Genomic DNA, 20,317 nt, shown 5'->3' with positions numbered 1-20,317 from the left:
TAGTACAGAAATATGCTCTTTTGTAGGTGTCTGCTACACATTTAGCCTTGATCAGCAGTTCTCAAACTGTGGGTCAGGATCCTAAAGTGGGTCGTGACCAATGTTCCCTCTAATTTTGACAGGCTGTGTGTGCAAAAAATTTCTTCTGTGCAAATTTTTGTGCGCACAGTGTTTCACCGTGTGCGCAGGGTTTAGGATCTGTGTGCATGCGCACAGCTTAGAGGGAACAGTGGTTGGGACTCTTTTTTAATGGGGTTGCCAAGGCTGGCTTAGACTTGCTGGGGCCCGAGGCCAAAGCCTGAGGCAGCAGGGCTCAGGTTACTGGCCCCGACTCTGGGGCTGACACCCTTGGGAAGGGTTGGGTTGGAATTAAGAGGGGATGAGAGAATCTTCATTTTAACGAGAGGTCCAGAAAAGGTAAACTTTGAGTGCCATTTGTTTAACTAAAATTCAACATACTGTGGAATTACATGTAACTAATCAAAATACCTGAAGGTTTATTTTAGTAAAAGGTGAACCTCAAAAGGTTCTGAGGTTCTTTACAGTTCAGATACGTTTGCATGTTTTTCTGGACCTTGTCCATATAGTGCAGGTTCTCTTCATTCGGAAAAATTGGACTAGAAAGCCCATGAGAATAGGGCTTCTTTTGAGGTTTTCCTTCCAAACTACTTTCCTGCTTCTAGTCAAGAAAGAAATATAACAGCTTTTCCCTAATTTTCTTGCTTGTATTTTCTGTGGCGTATTGGAAACTGATTAAAAATGACAAACTTTCACTTTAAGTGTGAGGAATTCCTTGCTCCTGCTTGCTGGCTTGGGGGCTCTGAAGGAAGTCATATGATCTGGATTATCTGAGTCAGTAGGGAACAACCATCTTAAAGCCATGTGGGGTGAGCTGTGCCTTGCTGCCTTAGGGAGCAGCCTATTTTCTCTCTGTCTTAGGTTCTTGTGTGTTATTCTGAATTTTAAGGAATAAGGTAGTATTAAGTTGCAACCTTCCAGCAAGAGTATTTCTGTTTTCATCTAATTTCTCTGTGTGAAATCTTAACTGTATCTGAACTACTTCACGCGTCCCTACTTCAGCATTTCCTGCCTCAGTAATTCTATTGCTCCCATTAGGTATGTGCACTTTCACTTTAAAATGGAAGGCTAAACTTAGCCTATAGCCGTAAATATTGGCCATGGCTTGTCAGAACCGAAACATGGACACTGTAACTAGCAAACCGTTAGAGGTACTACAAAGTATGGACTTATCTGCTCCAGTTCTACCTGCTGGCTTCATTTCAGATCAGATGGCTGACTTCATTTCATATTGGATTATTATAGGTATCTAATACCCAAACAAATGTTCTTTGTTTCTAAAATGATAGCCATGTTATCACAGCACTTTAAGGCAGAGCAACATGGTGCAGGAGCTATAAGTGATATATAGCATGAGGTTAGATATTTTAAATGATAAATCACACTTATACTATTGAGTTGCGAGCTTCAATTTTAACCAGGGATGCACCTATTTTGTATACGCTTCTGTATACAAAGTCAGTTCCTGGGGCCACATCCTATCATAGTCTGCACACACAAATCCCACTGAATCCAATGGGTGTTTTTCACCCTGGTGAATGGCAGGCCACAATCTGACTTTTAAATAAACTGTTAACTCATTAAATTGAATAATTCAGACACATCACTCTCAAAATAGATTGAATGTTTTCCCTGTAATTTATAAAAAGTACCTTCCAGAGCTTTTCAATTACATTTTGATAACATACTTTATCAAAACAAATGTGCTAAATAGGGCTATATAGTCTGCTCATTAGACAATTGATGTATCTGTTTGGATATAATTTGTTACCAATCCAGAAAAAAGGAAACATTCAACAGGCACAGTGCAAGGGATAAATGAGCTAGGCAAAACAAAACACTATGAATATTATTAATTTCATTATTATATGGTAACATTTGGGGCAAAATTTTCTATTGGCCTAAACTTGGCCCTTTTTCTCAACTCTGCCTAACTACCAGGTTTGGGGGAGCTGCAAAATGACAGGTGCAAATTAACAGGATGGTTTAGGGAAATGCAACCCTCTCAGTAGAAGATTTAACTACTTTTTTCATAGTTGATAAGTTCTTATGATTAGAGAACCTTGTCTCAACCTGTTTTTTTCCTCTTTAATAGCTTGTACCCAAGACAACTTAGCAAAAATAGGGTTTGCTCTCTTCTTCCTTCTAATGATTGGGATTTAAATGGGGCCCAGATGGTAGCTTCACTGACTCATTTAACTTCCATGTTAGCAGCAGTGCCCAGTGAAATCCCCAAGCCATGTTAGTGATGAGCTACATCTCTACTCTCCTTAATAGCTTGTCTTGCGACATAATGCCCATTGCTTATAGGATATTCAGAAAATGCATTGGGAGATTATTCAAACAGAATTCAGAGTCCCATTTTAAAAGTGAAACTGACCTGCTTTATGTACAAGACATGTAATTTAAATAAAACAACAAAGCAATAAACAGTAAGAAGGGAGGGGTTGATTATTAGTGAATTAGAATTGTAAAATTAAATGTGAAACCATGGCCATTATAACCGCTGTTGTGCAAAGTAATGATAAGATCTGATTAAAGTTTATATTGAAACCCAGACATATGGATGTTAAGTAAATTGCATTAAAATGAATTACTCTTGCCTATGGCTATTCTCACACCTCAAAACAAAGTAATGCTTCTTGATGATCTCAATAAGTTACTAAACTGCCCTTAAAAAACTAATTTTGCATGAAACCCTGGAGCAAAGTCTTGGCAATGTTAAGATGCACAGTTTTCATGGCAAAGCATACACTTATGTGTGCCCCGTGGCTGCAAACCCTCATTTGGTATGCATCATAAAATCAGCAAGCACCCTTTTGTCAGAGCCAGGCACAGTACTGGAGCCAAATGTGAAACATTGTAAAAATATGCAGAGTTCTTCCATTTTCTTTCAGGAACTTTCTTGCCTTTTCAACCTTATGTCTGAGTAAGTTTATGCTCTTTTTTCTTTTTTTCAGAAGCCCTGGTACACACAGGTTTCCAAATTGCAAATTCAGGGCTCCATCTAGCAATCCTCACTCAAGCAAAGCTTCCATGATGCCAATGGAAGTTTTGCCTAAAATGAGTTTTCAGCCCTTGAAAAGTCTTGAGGGGGTGCTTGAAGCTGAGGTTTTGTTTCAGCCCAGAGATCCATCCACATTTGGATTCTGAATCACCCCAGAGATCAGGCATGGTCAGACCCCAGATCCAAAGTTTTTTGTTCAAATTCCTCTCTAATACCAATTTATATTGAGATAAAACTAGTAGAACAACAATTGAAAATACCTGCTATTGATGTTTTGGAGACTGTGGATTATTGCTGTCATTATTTATATTCTATTAGTGCCCATGGGCCTCGATCAAGGCCCCATTGTTGTAAGCACTGTACAAACACAGAACAAAAAGAGAGACTTGTCCTGAAGAGCTTACTTATATAAAGTAAATCTGTGTATGGTCTGCACCAGAAACTGAAAGGAGAAGTGCCTTGCATAATCACAGGTTTCAGAGTAGCAGCCGTGTTAGTCTGTATTCGCAAAAAGAAAAGGAGTACTTGTGGCACCTTAGAGACTAACAAATTTATTAGAGCATAAGCTTTCGTGAGCTACAGCTCACTTCATCGGATGCATTTGGTGGAAAAAACAGAGGAGAGATTTATATACACACACACAGAGAACATGAAACAATGGGTTTATCATACACACTGTAAGGAGAGTGATCACTTAAGATAAGCCATCACCAACAGCAGGGGGGGAAGGAGGAAAACCTTTCATGGTGACAAGCAGGTAGGCTAATTCCAGCAGTTAACAAGAATATCAGAGGAACAGTGGGGGGTGGGGTGGGAGGGAGAAATACCATGCAAACTGGATACAATTAACTTAGGCTTGAATAGAGACTGGGAATGGATGAGTCATTACACAAAGTAAAACTATTTCCCCATGGTATTTCTCCCTCCCACCCCACCCCCCACTGTTCCTCTGATATTCTTGTTAACTGCTGGAATTAGCCTACCTGCTTGTCACCATGAAAGGTTTTCCTCCTTCCCCCCCCCCTGCTGTTGGTGATGGCTTATCTTAAGTGATCACTCTCCTTACAGTGTGTATGATAAACCCATTGTTTCATGTTCTCTGTGTGTGTGTATATAAATCTCTCCTCTGTTTTTTCCACCAAATGCATCCGATGAAGTGAGCTGTAGCTCACGAAAGCTTATGCTCTAATAAATTTGTTAGTCTCTAAGGTGCCACAAGTACTCCTTTTCTGAAAGGAGAAGGAGAGAGAGAAGGAGAGAGACTTGGCTGTGTGGGTTCATCACAGGATGACTATGAGCCACCAATGTGATGTGGCTATGAAAAAGGCAAATGCAATCCTAGGATGTATTAGGAGAAGCATTTCCAATAGAGCTAGAGAAGTATTAATGCCATTGTACAAGGCACTTGTAATAATCCACATCAGGTCTTATGTACAATTCTGGTCCCCCATGTTCAGGAAAGATGTTTTTAAACTGGAACAGGAACAGAGAAGAGCTACTAGGACGATCAGGGGAATGGAGGGCCTGTCTTTTGAGAGGAGACTGGAAGTGCTTGGCTTGTTTAGCTTAGCAAAGAGAAGGCTGAGAGGAGATTACGATTGTTCTCTATAAGTACATTAGCAAGTAAATACCAGGGAGGGTGAAAAGTTATTTAAGCTAGAAAGGCACAAGAACATATGGAATAAATTGGCCATGAGCCAGCGCAGGCTGAAAATTAGAAGAAGCGGGTGGTGTTCTGGTACAGCCTCCCAATAGAAGCTGTGGGGGGCAAACAACTTAATGAGTTTGAGAGAGTTGGACAAATGTGAGTACAGTTGTATGACAGGGCTGCTTATGATGGTGAGGGGCAGGGCTCAACAGCCCTGGGGCTCACTTCTGGTTTATGTCTTATGTTCTGAAAGGTCTTTCTTCAGGGTGTCAGCTGGCTGCCGGCAGGGGCTAGGAAGGGATTTCTTCTCCCACCTCAATATATTCTGGGAGGGTTTTTTTTAACTACTTCCTCTGAAGCATCAGGGATGGCCATGGCTGGAGATGAGACATAAGATGGTGTGGGTCTGAGGTGGCATCAAGCCTTCTCTCTCTCAGGCGCTTGGCTTGCTGGTTCTTGTTCACATGCTCAGGGTCTAACTGATGGCCATATGTGGAGTCGGGAAGGAATTGGCCTTCCTCTGCAGCATGTGGGTGTAGGTCACTTGTAGGATTATATGGGTATAACTCAATCATTTCCCTGGCATTGCAGGGGCCTCAGGCACTGCTGCACCAGGGTCTTCTCCTATTCTCTTGCCTGTGCACATAGTAGTCTAGTCTCCCATGGGCTGCAATACTTTGGTCTCATTTTGGTTGTTCAGTTGTTGAAATTAGTGTCCTGTTGCTAGGTGGTGTTAGCGGCCTGCGATGTACAGGAGATCAGACTAAATGATCTGATGATCCCTTCCGGCCTTAAACTCTGTGATGCTATGATTTTACATTCCTGAATAAAAGCCTGATACTGCAAGATGCTGAAGACCCTGTGAGGTGGTGAGCACAATCATCTCCCATTGACTTCAGTGCGAGTTAGGGAACTCATTGCCATGCAGGACTGAGCTCTCAGGGTCCAACTCCCACTGAAGTTGGTGAGTCATTACATTAAATTCAGTGGGAGTTGGACAGGATGCAGACACAATAAAAATAAAAGGTCCTCCTGCACCAGAAAATATACTTTGTTAATGTATATGAAAAGCTTAGTCAAGTTTTAATAAGATATTTCCTGGTGCCACTAGTATCTGTTTCTGTATTGTAGTTAAAAATAGTGTGTGAATGACAGTTTGGGTTCCTGGATTAGCAAAGTATGAAGTAGAAAGGTCAACTGTGCATGAGTATACGTATTATAAATTGGTTTCAGTCATGAAGTTGAGAGCTGTTACTGGTTCTAAATACAAATTTCACCAAAGATGGAGGTTGTAATGTGTTTGTGTGTGTATAGTTGACACACACATCCCTCTAAGCAGTAATTTGGCTGGGGGTCTGGAAAATTCCAGTAGCTCTTGTATCCTAGCAAACACTTGGAAGACCAAAGTTAGTGCAACATGCAAACTCACATTTCAGATTAAATATTAATTGTGATCATGTGTAGTTTCTACCCTTATTCTTTATGCTGTTGAAAATTATATTGAAAAAATACATACCAATTCCAGCTTGACCTACAATCCAGGACAGTCGAATAAAAAGCATCACACCCCAGATATTCAACATGCATCTCACCTAAGTTTTAAACAAACGATCTTGCATCACTATAAAATTACAAACAGTATTATGAAACTTGATAAGATGCATTGCAGAAAGTGAGTAGGCTTTTTAAAAGTAGCATACAACCCCCTGTTTTTTAAGGGATTTTATCATTGCTGATATATTAATTTTTGTAATATACAGATAATTTTCTGGTAGGAAGGTTTAGGTTTCTCTCACCAGCACACCTTTCACCCATCCAAACTTCACAAATCCCCCTTTGCTTTCTTCTTCCTTGTTGGCTGTTGCTTCATCTTCTGGAGTGCCATCTCCATTAGTAACTCTCTCGATTGAACCGGGGTTCACTGCTATGTTCTAAAAGATCACAATATATATATATATATATATTCTGTACAGTTAATTAAACAATATACCAAGCAGATGACAACTAGCTATATAAAGAACACATGAAAAATAGGGATCTAAAATAGAAGTGTATTTTGCTTTTTTTTTTTAGAAGAGAATGTTATCCTCTTACACTAAATAGTAGCTGAATTACTCAAGATATAATCAAAATGAGTAAGTGTATCATAATCTGGACTTAATACTGTCTATGTGTGTGTATGGGTAAGCATTAACAGTAGACATCATATATGCCATACTTATATGTTTGTATACCACATAGCACACTGAGGTCCTGACCTGGTTGGCCTCTAAATGCTACTGCAATGTAAATTATTGTTGTTAATAATAATAATAATAATAAAATATATTTATATAACTTAAAAAGTATTGCTGACTACAGAAACTAGAAATTGCTGAATACTACTTGGCAAATAAGTTATTGTATGAATTTCACCATTTTTCATCAGATAATACAGTCACCAAATATATTTTTGCAGAATTTTACCAATTCTGTAGCTTAAATACTTTTTAGTGAGAGTATTTAATTATTTGATTATTTGATTAACAGTAGCAAAAATGCATCAACTAATACACTAAATGAATAATCTGTTCTACTGTTTAACTAGCTCTAATAGAAGTATAAGCATACAGGGTCAAGTACTGGCATGCTGGTGCCATAACCACATGCCAAACGCAGAGTTCATGAGTGCTCACATCCTGGCTTTGAAAAACCTTCTCCCTACACACAGAGGAATGGCTGAACCAACATCCCAAAGTTCTGGGAAAGTTCAGATCTGGATGCAGACTTAGATTTGTCCCTGTCCCTCTAATGGGACAACCAAAAAACCCAGTGTCCCTCCCCTTAGCTTTTGAGAAAGTTCAGCTCCAGGTCTGCAGCTTGCAGTTTGGATAGGAATAAGTTGTGTTAGAGGATTGCACCTTGCAGCCATTGGTGGGCCAGGGAGTACCTGTGGACTAACACAGAGACCATGTCCCTCACCTCTATATTATGCTTCACTGCCTGGTTTCATCATACGAAGTTTCTGGGAGAATTAGCGTAAGGGCAGACAATATATAGTTGCAGGTTAAGCCCTGTGTGAAGAAAAATACATAGCCTATTGGGGTGAGTGAGAGGGACAGAGAGTTGGAGGAAGTTGGTAGTTCAGGGAACTCAGTGCTTTTCAGGACTTGGTGGGACTTGGTGGGGTGTGAGGACATTTCCAGCGAGGATAACTATGCAAAGGGCGAAGGGGGAGGGATAACATACTAGTGCATAGACATAGCTGGGTTCCCAATTAATGTGTCAAGTTGTGTGCATGTAGGAGATAGGGAATCTCCATTTATTTCTTCTACATCCTTCTATGTCCTAATAAGGCGGAGAGGATGGAAGATGATAAAATACAGGTAGGATATGATGAGAAACAGTCAAAAGAAAAAAGTCCCATTCAATTACATCATGTGATGGCAAACAGCTAAAAAGTAACAAGTTTTTAAAGTGCTTGTATACCAGTGCTAGAAGTCTAAATAATAAGATGGGTGAACTAGAGTGTCTTGTATTAAAGGAGGCTATTGATATAATAGGCATCACAGAATCTTGGTAGAATGAGGATAATCAATGGGACACAGTAATACCAGGGTACAAAATATATCAGAAGGACAGAACAGGTCATGCTGGTGGGGGAGTAGCACTATATGTGAAAGAAAGCATAGAATCAAATGAAGTAAAAATCTTAAATGAACCAAACTATACCATTGAATCTCTATGGATAGTAATTCCATGCTTGAATAATAAGAATATAGCAGTAGGGATATATTACAGACCACCTGACGAGGATGATGATAGTGACTGTGAAATGCTCAGGGAGATTAGAGAGGCTATTAAAATAAAAAACTCAATAATAATGGGGGATTTCAACTATTTCCATATTGACTGGGTACATATCACTTCAGAAAGAGATGCAGAGATAAAGTTTCTTGACACTTTAAATGACTGCTTCTTGGAGCAGATAGTCCTGAAGCCCACAAGAGGAGAGGCAATTCTTGATTTAGTCCTAAGTGGAGCACAGGATCAGGTCCAAGAGGTGAATATAGCTGGACCGCTTGGTAATAATATATAACCATAATATAATTAAATTTAACATCCCTGTGGTGGGGAAAACACCACAGCGGCCTAACACTGTAGCATTTAATTTCGGAGAGGGGAACTACACAAAAATTAGGTTAGTTAAACAGAAATTAAAAGGTACAGCACCAAAAGTAAAATCTCTGCAAACTGCGTGGAAATTTTTAAAAACACTTTAATAGAGGCTCAACTTAAATGTATACCCCAACACAGTAAGAGAAACAAAAAAGAGTCACTGTGGCTAAACAACAAAGTAAAAGAAGCAGTGAGATGCAAAAAGGCATCCTTTAAAAAGTGGAAGTTAAATCCTAATGAAGAAAATAGAAAGAAGCATAAACTCTAGAAAATGAAATGTAAAAATATAATTAGGAATGCCAAAAAAAAATTTGAAGAACAGCTAGCTAAAGACACAAAAAATAATAGCAGGTTTTTGTTTTTTTTAAAGTACGTCAGAAGCAGGAAGCCTACTAAACAACCAGTGAGGCCACTGGATGATCAAGATGCTAAAGGAGCACTCAAGGGTGATAAGGCACCTGGCATTGGCCACTGTCGGGAGACAGGATACTGGGCTAGATGGACCTTTGGTCTGATCCATTATGGCCATTCTTATGTTCTTAAGAAGGCCATCGGGGTGAAGAAATCATGGTCCCTTGCTAGGAAGGAGAAAAGCAGGGGGAGGTGTCAGAAAATGGGGCTTTGTGCTGCCACTCTATTGGCAGATGTCTAGGGTGGGTTCCCACCAACACTCGCCTCCGTATGTTGCTTATTGTCAGCTGGCATGTGCATGCCCAACCAGAATTTGACCTGTAGCATACACATATATGTTTTAATGTAGAAATATATAATGTATAAGATTTTATTGTATGTGTAATTAAAACTGTGAAGTATCTGCTTTAATGTGATAACACTATAGAAACATACTTCATTACAACAGTAACAGCAACAATCATTATCACACATCTTACAAAATCAGGGAACAACTACTTTCAATGACCCTCATACAACATTAAGTGTACCATAAAGCAGAAGCATCTCTTCTTATGAAAGGCAATGTATTCCAGGGGATAAGGCTACCTGTCTGTGACATAGGAGAACTAGATTCTATTTCTGGATCTGCCATTCACTCAGTGTGTGATATTGAGCAAAGCCAAAATTTTCAAAAGTGGACTCTAATTTTGGCCACTTCAGTTTTTAAGAGTCCAGCTTGAGAGATATTGTCCCTTATTTTCAAAGGTGCTGAGCACCCATAACACCCAGTCAATCAGAATTAAGTATGCTTGTTGTGTAGAAAGTGTGGGCTTAGTTCTGACCTCAGATACACAACCAGTTGATAGCTTTGCTGCATACATACCTGCATATCAGACCTGATGTTCTATATTCTCCTTCTGGTACTACCTACCACCTTATCTGATGAAAAAGAACAATACTGAACTTCTTTGGAGAGAATTTATCTCCTTAAGAGCATCTGTGGGTGGGATTTTAAAACTACCCATGTGATTTAGGAGCACAAATCCCATTGTGCTCCTAAGTCGCTTAGGTGCTTTTGAAAATCGCACCCAAGATGATAGCGGCTACATTCACTCAAAATACAGTCAATTGTTAAGTAAAGGCCAGGAAGATTAGCAGCCATAATACTGTCACATGAATTTTTGTTGATTGCACATTCATGGGATCAAGTCCTCAAAGACAAAAAATAAAAGATTCAGTCATTGCCACTTGAAACTAGTTGTTTCTTACATACTTCAGATTAATTTGTGCTTTCACATTCCATTACCGTAAATTATGGTCCTAAACTTTCCATGGTGTATTTTAAATTGGAGTGCTTTAGGGAATGATTATTTATTTACCAAATGGTTTTACCTGGGCAATTCATGCATTAAGGGTAAGGAGTAAAGGTGACAGAACATTTCAAGAAGTCACCCAAATCAAAAATTATTGCTGTTTTAAACATTTTCCCTTCTTCATTTCAGAACATTTCAGCTTTAGTATCTTGTGTGGCTTGTAACGATGAGCTCATCCAATCTACATAATAAGTGCGGAGAACAGCCAAGGAGATGAAGGAAGGTTAAATTTATTTTTTATGGTGGGGTAACTGTTAGACCCAAGCAATTCTCACCCACTACCAACTGTGAAATAGTTCTTACAAAATATATCTTTAACTATAATTGGCATTTTGGAGCTTAATACAAGCTAAAAATGACACATCTTGTTAAAAGATTACACACATTTGACTCCAGTAGTGAAGGAGCTGGATCTCAGATGTTCCTTCTAGCCTGCTTAAATTCTGGCATCAGAAAAATTATACATTTAAAAAAATGTATTAAACATGAATGTTTTATCTTCTGATGTTAAACCAGTATCAAAGCACAATGGAAAGGCTTATATGGGACTCAGACAGTTGGATTCACAAATTATGTCGCCTCTTGCCTCCAGCAATGGGCTCAGACAGGCCAGTTATGTTTGACAACTTTTTTTGGTTTTGTTGTTTGAATCTAGTTTTTTCTGACTGAGATGTGCTTACCTCCATGTGAACTGAAAAAAAAGGGGGATAGTAGTTAATGCACCAGCCAGGTATGACATATACTGCATCAAACACTAGCAATGGTGCAAGTTTACAGGGCTTTATATGGTACACTGTGTGGGGTTTGCATAAATGGTCATACGAATCACGAGCCCAGGCTTAATGTATTTAGTAAGGCCACCATCCTTTCTCAAACCATCAAATGCACAGCTAGGACTTCAAGTGGAAGTCACACCACTCAGTGTGACACTCTGTTTCCCTCTAGTGTAGGCTGGGCCACATATAGAGCTTGATGAGCCTACTACGGCTGTGTCTAGCAGGAGTAACGCCAGGCTGTGCATAATGCAGAATTCTTCCTCCCACCTGTGGATGATCAGCCATGGAAGCTAGTTTGCCATGGGGGCTACTTCAGCCTTCAAAACACCCATTAGGTGTTTTTAAGCAATAGGTTGATTCACGTAATAAATTCCTGCTACACAGTGGTTTGCAGGGAGCTACCACAGGGCGGGGCTCCACTGATTGTGAGGATGGATGGGCATACCTTGGGCAAGCTCTTTAAGTCCTACCTCCCTCTTGCACAGTGTAACAGAAACATGTTTGTGGGGTGGAGGTCAGAACCAAAGTCAATAGCAAAACTCCCATTGATTTAACTGGGAGTTAGAGCAGGCCCATTGTGTAATTTAGAGTCATTATAATGCTAACTGAAAAAGTCCCATTGAAATCAAGTCCTTGCTTGTTTTCACAAACTGAATGGGGAATGGTTGAGTTATTTCCACCATAGAAGCAGTTGGTGCATATGCTAATACAAAGCACTAACTAATGTACTCCAGGGAACAACCCAGCCCTGGCAGAGTGCGAAGCTTGATATTCTGATAGGTCGTCTCCATCACTAATTTCTAATTTTCAAAAGTGACCAGTGATTTTGGATTGCCCCAGTTTTGGGGGGCCCAAATTGAGACACCATGAAGTAGGCTGCTATTCAGAAAGTGCTCTGAAAATACCACCCTCTGAAAATCACACACCTTTAAGAGGTCTCAAGATAGACACTGCAAAACTTAGACTCTCCTGCCCCCAATCACTAGTAATTTTTGCAATTCTTGGCCTAAGTTCATCTGCACAGGACCTACTTTTCATAATCATTCTGCTAGTGCAAATTGTAGTCTAAAGCATCAATGGGCAACCTGCGGCCCATCAGGGTAATCCGCTGGCGGGCCACAAGACAGTATTTACATTGACTGTCCACAGGCATGGCCTCCCGCAGCTCCCAGTGGCTGTGGTTCACCGTTCCCGGCCAATGGAAGTGGTGGCCAGCACGTCCTGCAGCCCGCACTGCTTCCCACAGCTCCCATTGGCCAGGAACAGCGAACTGTGGCCACTGGAAGCTGCAGGCGGCCATGCCTGCGGATGGTCAATGTAAACACTGTCTTGTGGCCCACCAGTGGATTACCCTGATGGGATGCGTGCGGGCCGCTCGTTATCCACCACTGGTCTAAAGCTTACATGGAGTTGTTCCACATAAAGGGAATGAAATGTGATTATTTCACTAATAATCAATTATTATAACAATTCCATAATACCCCATGTGCACTAAAAATATTGTGACAATTAAAATTACTGCGCTTGCATAGTGCTTACTATCCTAACGTATCGTGCAATTACATCTAATTTATTTATATTTCTAAATACCAAAATTGCCTTCTTGATGTTCTTATCCTCTGTTCTTCAGTATTTCCGGTTAAGATCTCAGAACACTTTACAAACATTGATAACTTAGACCTCACAGCACTTGCTTCAAGTCCAGTTAAATATTAATATCCCCATTTTACAGATGGGGTAATTCAGAGCAAGGGAACTTGTGACTTCTCTATGTCATACAGTGAATAGTGGAAGAGCCAGGATTACAGCCCAGAAATCCCAACTGCTAGTCCTGTGTCAACAGTTAGAATATGCCTCCTTCTTCCCTGGTAGTCATGACCTGCAAAACCTTATGTTAAAAAAGTAATGTTATGAAGCTTCTGAAATGAGCCAGACAGTTCTTGCTTTGACCTTCGCTCACTAAAAATCCCTCAAAGGACAAAAAACTAAACAGCTAAAAGTTCAGCTACATTCTGTAAACAAAAACAGATACCTAAACTGAAAAGCTGTCCAGCAGCAAACCCCAGACTGAATTAGGTTATAATGGTCAAGACTTAAGCCCCTGGACACCAGGGTTTCATTGTGCTACTTCACATGCACCAGTGTCATTCATTTATATAATACAAGAAACTTATCTGAACATGGAGGGCCAGATTCCTCACTGTCTTGTCCTTTGAGTTTTCACTTGTATATCTGCAAAGTGAGTAGCTACCAAATTGGAATTCTCCAGTCATTTACACCAGGTGTTTTATACCCACTTGGCATTCATGTTGCGTAGCTGTAAGTGACCACACAAGGGACCTGATTCTCATTTACGTTAAGGCCACTTTGCACAGCTCAGGCAGGGGCCTTATTGTTAATGGGAGTCCCGATGTGGGGGAGAATCAGGACCTGATTTTCAAATGGTTAACTTTAGGCTTGATTTCAATACTTCTGATTGATCCTTCCTAGGATGGGTGAACCTCAAGAGGTTTGGAGCTTGAACTGCATTTGAACCAGCATCCAAAAGTCTAATCCTTATCCAAATTATTCAGACCTCACAAATATGCAAAACTGAGTTGGAAATGTAATGAGGCTTTCTCTGGAGACTTCTGCTTCCACATTTGGCCAGAAATAAAAAAGAAACCATTTTTTTCTCACTGTATTTTGGCACTTCTAGTCCCAGCTAGAAGCTAGACACGAATCCCCTTCTCCCGCCTCTTCCCTAAGACACATCTGAACAGTTTAGAATTTCAGAGGGAAAATGGTTTGACTTCAACTCTAAAAAAGGGGTGAAGGTTACATCTCAGCAATGCTTTTTATAGAGAACTTGTCACCATGCTTTTGGGGGTAAGAGGGATTCTCATTTTATCCAAATCAGTTGAAACATCCTTAATAATTTCTTCCAATAGGTTTTCAATTAATTTTTATTTAACTGTTGCAAAGAAGAACTATATAGAGGGCTTGATCTAGTTGTCTTTGTCCACCCAAAACTCTCAGTGAAGTTGTGTTTTACACCTACTCTTCGCTCACTTTATACATATGTCACTACAGAGCAAGGCAGTGCAGAATCAGGCCCCCAGCAGTCCATTAAGGTTTTTTTTATAGAAATGAATTACATTAGTGCACATGAAGTAGCACAGACGTTAGTGAAACCCTGCTATTCAGAGGGTTGGTTTTGACCATTACAATCTGAGACTTGCTGTTATAAACTTTTCAAATACATTTAAGGGGAGTTTTGAGTGTGCAGGGAATGGAGGATCAGACCTAGACAATGCATTTCTGGTTAATCGTTTTGGGAAAAGTAGGTGCGGAGGGCAACAGAAATGAGGATTATGATGACAAAGGGCCTGTTTCTTGTTAATTAATATCAATTTACCAGAAGTAGCTGTGCAGATAAAGTGGAGCATGCATCGAGTGACTGCTGGAGGGGAAGTTCTGTTCATTAGACCTATCAGTCAGTGATAAACTCTCCCATTCATTCAGTTAATCAAAACTAGGGCCACAATCCCCTTAGAAAGGAGCGGGGAAATAACCCCAACTCTAGAAAATCGTTAAAAGCAGGTTAGGTATCTCATTTGTCGAGAACAGCTGTACTCTGTGGTTCTAACTAGTTTTCTGTAAGTCTGTCTTGCCTCTATACTTCCATGGTCCCATCACCATAGTATATGAGTGAATTCTAAACAACTCTTTTGCATTGGGCAGTAAAAAGGGATTTCATCAATTGACTTCTGAATAAATGTTTGATAGACGATCACTGAAGTGGTGCCTCTCAGAATCTCCCAAAAATCATTGTTACAATAAACAATGAGGACCAAAGTCATCACTAGTGTGAATCATTGATGTCAGTGGGGTAACCAGTGCTCTAAAGATGAATTTGTCCCTGAGAATTGTCTGTTAACATATACCTCTTTAAAGCAAATACTTTCAGAACCAACACACATTCTTTTGTGTTTGAAGCTCATCTTAATTTGCATCTTGTCACCTTTACTTACAATTTGGTAGCTTTTGTTCATAGGACAAATGGGTAAAGCTTTTTATTTCTGACTAGTTGATAATGGTATTTATTATATATTATAAAACTTTAATACAACAGTTATTAACAGATTATTGCATCAAACATAAAATAAATGCTGTGGCTTTATAGCTGTAGACAAGAAATAGGCATATGTTCCTACTGATTGAGTACATTCATTATTTTCAACCAGATACAAACCAGTTTAACAAAGATCTTTGCTCCTAGCAGAATACAGAACAGAAAACATCTTGCAGGTACAAGTCTAAATAAGGGAAGTATTTAGTTATACTTTTTCTCTTGCACAGGGTTCACAAGATAAGGGACTGGATATGTTAATAAACAAAATTAGCCTTCAAATGTAATGGAAAATGTATCATTCCTTGCAACTTACCTTTGCCAGTTGTTCATGAATTTCTAACAAGCTTGGTCTGTTCATTTTGGCCCCACTGATGCTGCCAGTGTTTCGATAATAATCAATATTAGGAACTGCATCCACTGTGTTATGGCCAAAGGTTTTTAGATAATATGTGTTACTATGAGTATCATAGGGATGTAAATTTCCATCCGATTTAATGGTATCTCCATTTTGAATAAAATTTTCATATAATGCTCTATTTCCAGGCCTGTGACTGATCCTGTGTCTGCCATGTGCTTCTTCAGTAAATGATGTTTCTTCATAATGTGGAGGATCAGCATCCTCTTGGGGTGTTGCATTATTGTCATGGCTTTCGTTAATTATATTAACTTGAAACCTATTTGGACTTGGGTCCAAGAATACTTTTGGAGAATTATTCATTGACATCTTCAGGGATGTTATGTGCTTAGGTCACCAGTCTTTCTATTCTTCTGTAGTTGGAGGTAGTGTTGCTTTATCTGCAATAAGACAGTAATGCTGTTGCATTTGAAAGATCTTGGTTCTTAATCTAGCCAAGTTCAATGGAGACTTTCTTGAAGTGTTCACTCCGAAGTATTCTTCTTAAGGTTATCCTGCATGACTCTGTCATCAAAAGCACAAGTAAAACTTTTATATATTTAATTAACTTACACAGTAATGTAGGTCTTCCATGATTTCTTAAAAAACCCAGTGAGCCTTATAACTTTTTACAAACAGGGCCTGACGCAAAGTCTGAGTCAACGTGATATCAATGGGAGTTTTGCTATTTATCTCAATGGGCTTCGATCAGGCCCTAAATAGGCTAACACTATACTTAAAAGTAAATTTCCTGAGTATATCATCTTTTCAGGGACTAAACATAGTACTTTTGAATAATGTACAGCCCAATGGTTCATATTGTGTCCAAATAACTAAAGCAAAATGACAGTTATTTATTACTGAAATATATATTAGCAATAGTTTTAGGCAATACAAGATTCAAAGAATAATTTTACAGACCTGATCTTGCATTCCTTGTGTCCCCAAATACCCATTTAAGACCATTTGAAATAAATAGTGGCAGATGGTTAGAACTAAATGTGTGAGGGATGCAGAACTGCCCCTCTCCCCAAAAGGAAAACAAGGGTATATATAAAGCCCAATCCTGCAAATGGTTAAGCTTTCAGGATTGGGTCCAAGGAGAACAAGCTGTCAAGTTAGATGACTCTGAAATGGCATGTATTACTAATTATTTGTGATCTACTAAATCTTTTGCCAGACCAATATGAGGCTTGAAATAATGCATATATTGATAACTACTTTCAGAAACTAAAGAAATGTAATTTTACAACCCTGTGTATCATAGAATCATAGACTTTAAGGTCAGAAGGGACCATTATGATCATCTAGTCTGACCTCCTGCACAATGCAGGCCACAGAATCTCACCCACCCACTCCTGTATCAAACCCCTAACCTATGTCTGAACTACTGAAGTCCTCAAATTGTGGTTTAAAGACTTCAAGGTGCAGATAATCCTTCAGCAAGTGAGCCGTGCCCCACGCTTCAGAGGAAGGCAAAAAAACCCTAGGGCCTCTGCAAATCTGCCCTCGAGGAAAATTCCTTCCTGACCCCAAATATGGCGATCAGCTAAACCCTGAGCATGTGGGCAAGACTCACCAGGCAGGCACCCAGGAAAGTAACTCAGTTCCCACCCCATCTAACAACCCATCACATTGGGCATAGCTACTGCTAATAGTTGAAGATCAATTAATTGCCAAAATTAGGCTATCCCATCCTGTAGAACAATCCAGTAAAAGTCTAATCCTGTCTCTGTTGAGCTCATGCTGGGTCTTGGGCCCTTTTGAAAATATATCTGATAGCAGGAAATTTTGGAGAAAAAACATGCAATATTATAAAAGGATTATACCAACTGAACATCTGGTAACTAAATAAACCCATTAGAGGAATGAACTGGGAATTGAAAGACAAATTAACCATATATATTGATAGATCTACGTATGCCTACCTATATAAAATATCTAATAATCACACATGGGAATTATAACTTGAAGAACCCTTTAACCAAATACACTCAAACCTCATTCTGAGACTTAGCTATAGCACTTGAATGCAAATCAGATCCAGATTCTGTGACTCCCATCTACCATCTCTGTCTCTCTCTCTCTCTCTGTATATAAAATATTCTGCTGTAAACTCTCGTCACAACAAAATTTCTTTATAACGCTCCAGATATTGTTTTTTCAAAGCAAGCTGTTCTTTCCGGCTTAATATTTTGTGAACTCCCCCAGAAACAAGAAGCTCCTTCTTTCAGCTTCTTTGTTTGGTACTATTTTTTCTTGGTCACCTCTGATCCATATTACATTTGTTATGTTTTTGACTGGTAATCTCTGACCATAGACTGTATGCTTTTCCCATTAGCATAAAAATCTTTAATATAAAAAGAGTGCACGGAAATGAAATATTTTCTTACATAAGGGCCAGATCCTGATCCTACTAAAGTCAGTATCAGTGTTGCTGCTGACTTCAGTAAAAACCAGATTTGATCCTAACTCTGTGCTTGTAGACTCTGGGTGAAATCCTGGCCCTTTGAAGTCAATGGGAATTCAGTGGGCCCATAATTTCACCTTCCAAGTTTACTTTTACGGTAAGTGTTTCTGCCACCAGGAAAATAAAAGTCTCTTACCTTTCTGCTGCCTTTGCAAATAATGATTTGTTTTTTTCAGTAGATTTCCAGAGGTCTGTTAGATGCTGTTATTCGCCATTAAATTTAGTTTTATTAGTATTCTTGCACTATGCATAAATTAATAAGCTTACGCTGTTTAGGATAGTTTAACTTACCTCTCAGTCCCATGCTCTAGTGAAGGGCAATCAGCCTCTTATTTACTTCTGTATATAGACTGTCCTTCTCACTTATGCAGCATGGGTTTTACCTCATTGGCTAATTCTTTCTTCTGTGCAAAATATCACATGACTCACCCAACTCCTGTATTTGACACATGCTCTAAAATGCTCCTAAGTGACTGATTTAGAAGGACATTCTAGCTTGTTAAATATCAACTATAAATGAACCTGTTAATTCTTAGAAGGAAGGAATAAAACTGTGCCTGCATGTCATAGGAGAAAAATACGTTGGTTTGTTTTCTTTAGAATTTATAAAATATAGCTACAGGCTTCTAGGCTGCTATATCGGTTACTGTCCCACAATTATGGATCTGCTTATGTGCACTTGCATGTCAGTATATCCTTCCTGTTTATTTCCTTTAAGATCATGGATCATTTCATTTTAGACTTGTTTTCTTTGATACTTTTGGGGTTGGGGAAGGAGGTGGCTGAATTTACATTGAAATTTCTAAAACTCCACGACTGGAAATCCAATTTTAGCAGATTGTATTTGGAATTTAAACAATGAGTCAAGCAAATAGTCCCATTAAAGTCAATGGAAAAGACTCATGGAATAAGATACTACTCATTATAACTGTGGTTATTTATTTTTTCTATTATGGTAGTTCCTAGGAGGCCCACTCACAGTTTAAATGTGTTTAGCTTTAAGCACATGGGTAACACCGTTGGTTTGACGGGACTGCTTCTGTGCATAAAGTTAAATATCAGTGACGCCTTTGCAGGACTGGGGTCTATACAGACACAGAGTGAGAGAAAGGCAGTATTATGATCTCTGTTTTAAAGATGGGGAATAGAAGCACACAAAGAGTAAGTGACTTGCCCAGGGTCTCACTGGTAATGTGGCATAGCTGGGAATTGAATCCGGATCTCCTGAATCCCCATCCAGTGCCTTAGCCACAAGTCATCCATCTCAACAGTGCATGTAGCAGAATTGGGCCAAGTAGTTGTAGCATTTGAAATGAGCATGTTTATTTGTTCACAGACTACTCTGACTTTGCAATGATGTGTTTGTAGGATCTGCCAACTACATAATTGTCAGTAAACTCCCCTCTTGGGATTGAAACTCATGCCTACTGGGTGTAGAGCTTGAGCTTGAGCCTCCAGATGGGGTAAACTTCAGCCTGTGTGAGTGATGTGCCTATCACCACATCTGAGACTTGGACAGTGGCACTATCCAGGGAGTTAATATAAATCTTCATGCTGAAGAAGGCATAGCCTAATGGTCCGAGTATAGGTTTGGGTGCCAGGTACTCTGGTGCTCTAAGCCTAGCTTTGGACAGGTCTTTGAAAAGAGTTTGGGAATTGTGTTTAAAAAACCAAAGTTTCTTGGGGTCACACTTTGCTGGCACTATGTTTAAAATCATGGCCTGCTGAGCTCCTTGGTTCAGCTATAACACATTTTAGAATGCCGGTTAGCCCCATCAACATCCCCTAACAACACTGTTAGAAACTGGTTTAGCTGGAAGCATGTTTATGCATAATCCTGAATTAATTTAGATCCCCAGCATGGATGAGACCACTGACTCTCCTTATGACCTTGATGAGGTCATTT

At 39.4% G+C, this 20,317-nt stretch overlaps 1 protein-coding gene across 8 annotated transcripts in view; it reads right to left on the bottom strand.

Moving 5' to 3' along the window:
* The window catches only part of SLC12A1 (solute carrier family 12 member 1), a 72,711-nt gene extending 53,882 nt beyond the window's left edge, over positions 1-18,829 (bottom strand). For 4 of the 8 annotated variants that reach the window (XM_043493564.1, XM_043493569.1, XM_038418938.2 and 1 more), the window contains exons 1-4: positions 18,703-18,812; positions 15,861-16,466; positions 6,530-6,664; positions 6,250-6,325 (exon numbers count right to left, since the gene is read on the bottom strand). In XM_043493564.1, coding sequence (XP_043349499.1) covers positions 6,250-6,325; positions 6,530-6,664; positions 15,861-16,271 — 622 coding nt within the window. In that variant the 5' untranslated portion in view covers positions 16,272-16,466; positions 18,703-18,812. Of the gene's footprint in view, positions 1-6,249; positions 6,326-6,529; positions 6,665-15,860; positions 16,467-18,547; positions 18,679-18,702 lie in introns of those variants that run through there. The other 4 variants (XR_006274650.1, XM_043493567.1, XM_043493568.1 and 1 more) reach the window with 4 other exon arrangements.
* Between the last annotated feature and the right edge of the window lie 1,488 nt (positions 18,830-20,317).

This window comes from Dermochelys coriacea, chromosome 10 (genome assembly GCF_009764565.3).
Source record: "Dermochelys coriacea isolate rDerCor1 chromosome 10, rDerCor1.pri.v4, whole genome shotgun sequence".
Lineage (NCBI taxonomy): Eukaryota > Metazoa > Chordata > Testudines > Dermochelyidae > Dermochelys > Dermochelys coriacea.
This window is presented reverse-complemented; position numbering and strand designations above follow the sequence as displayed.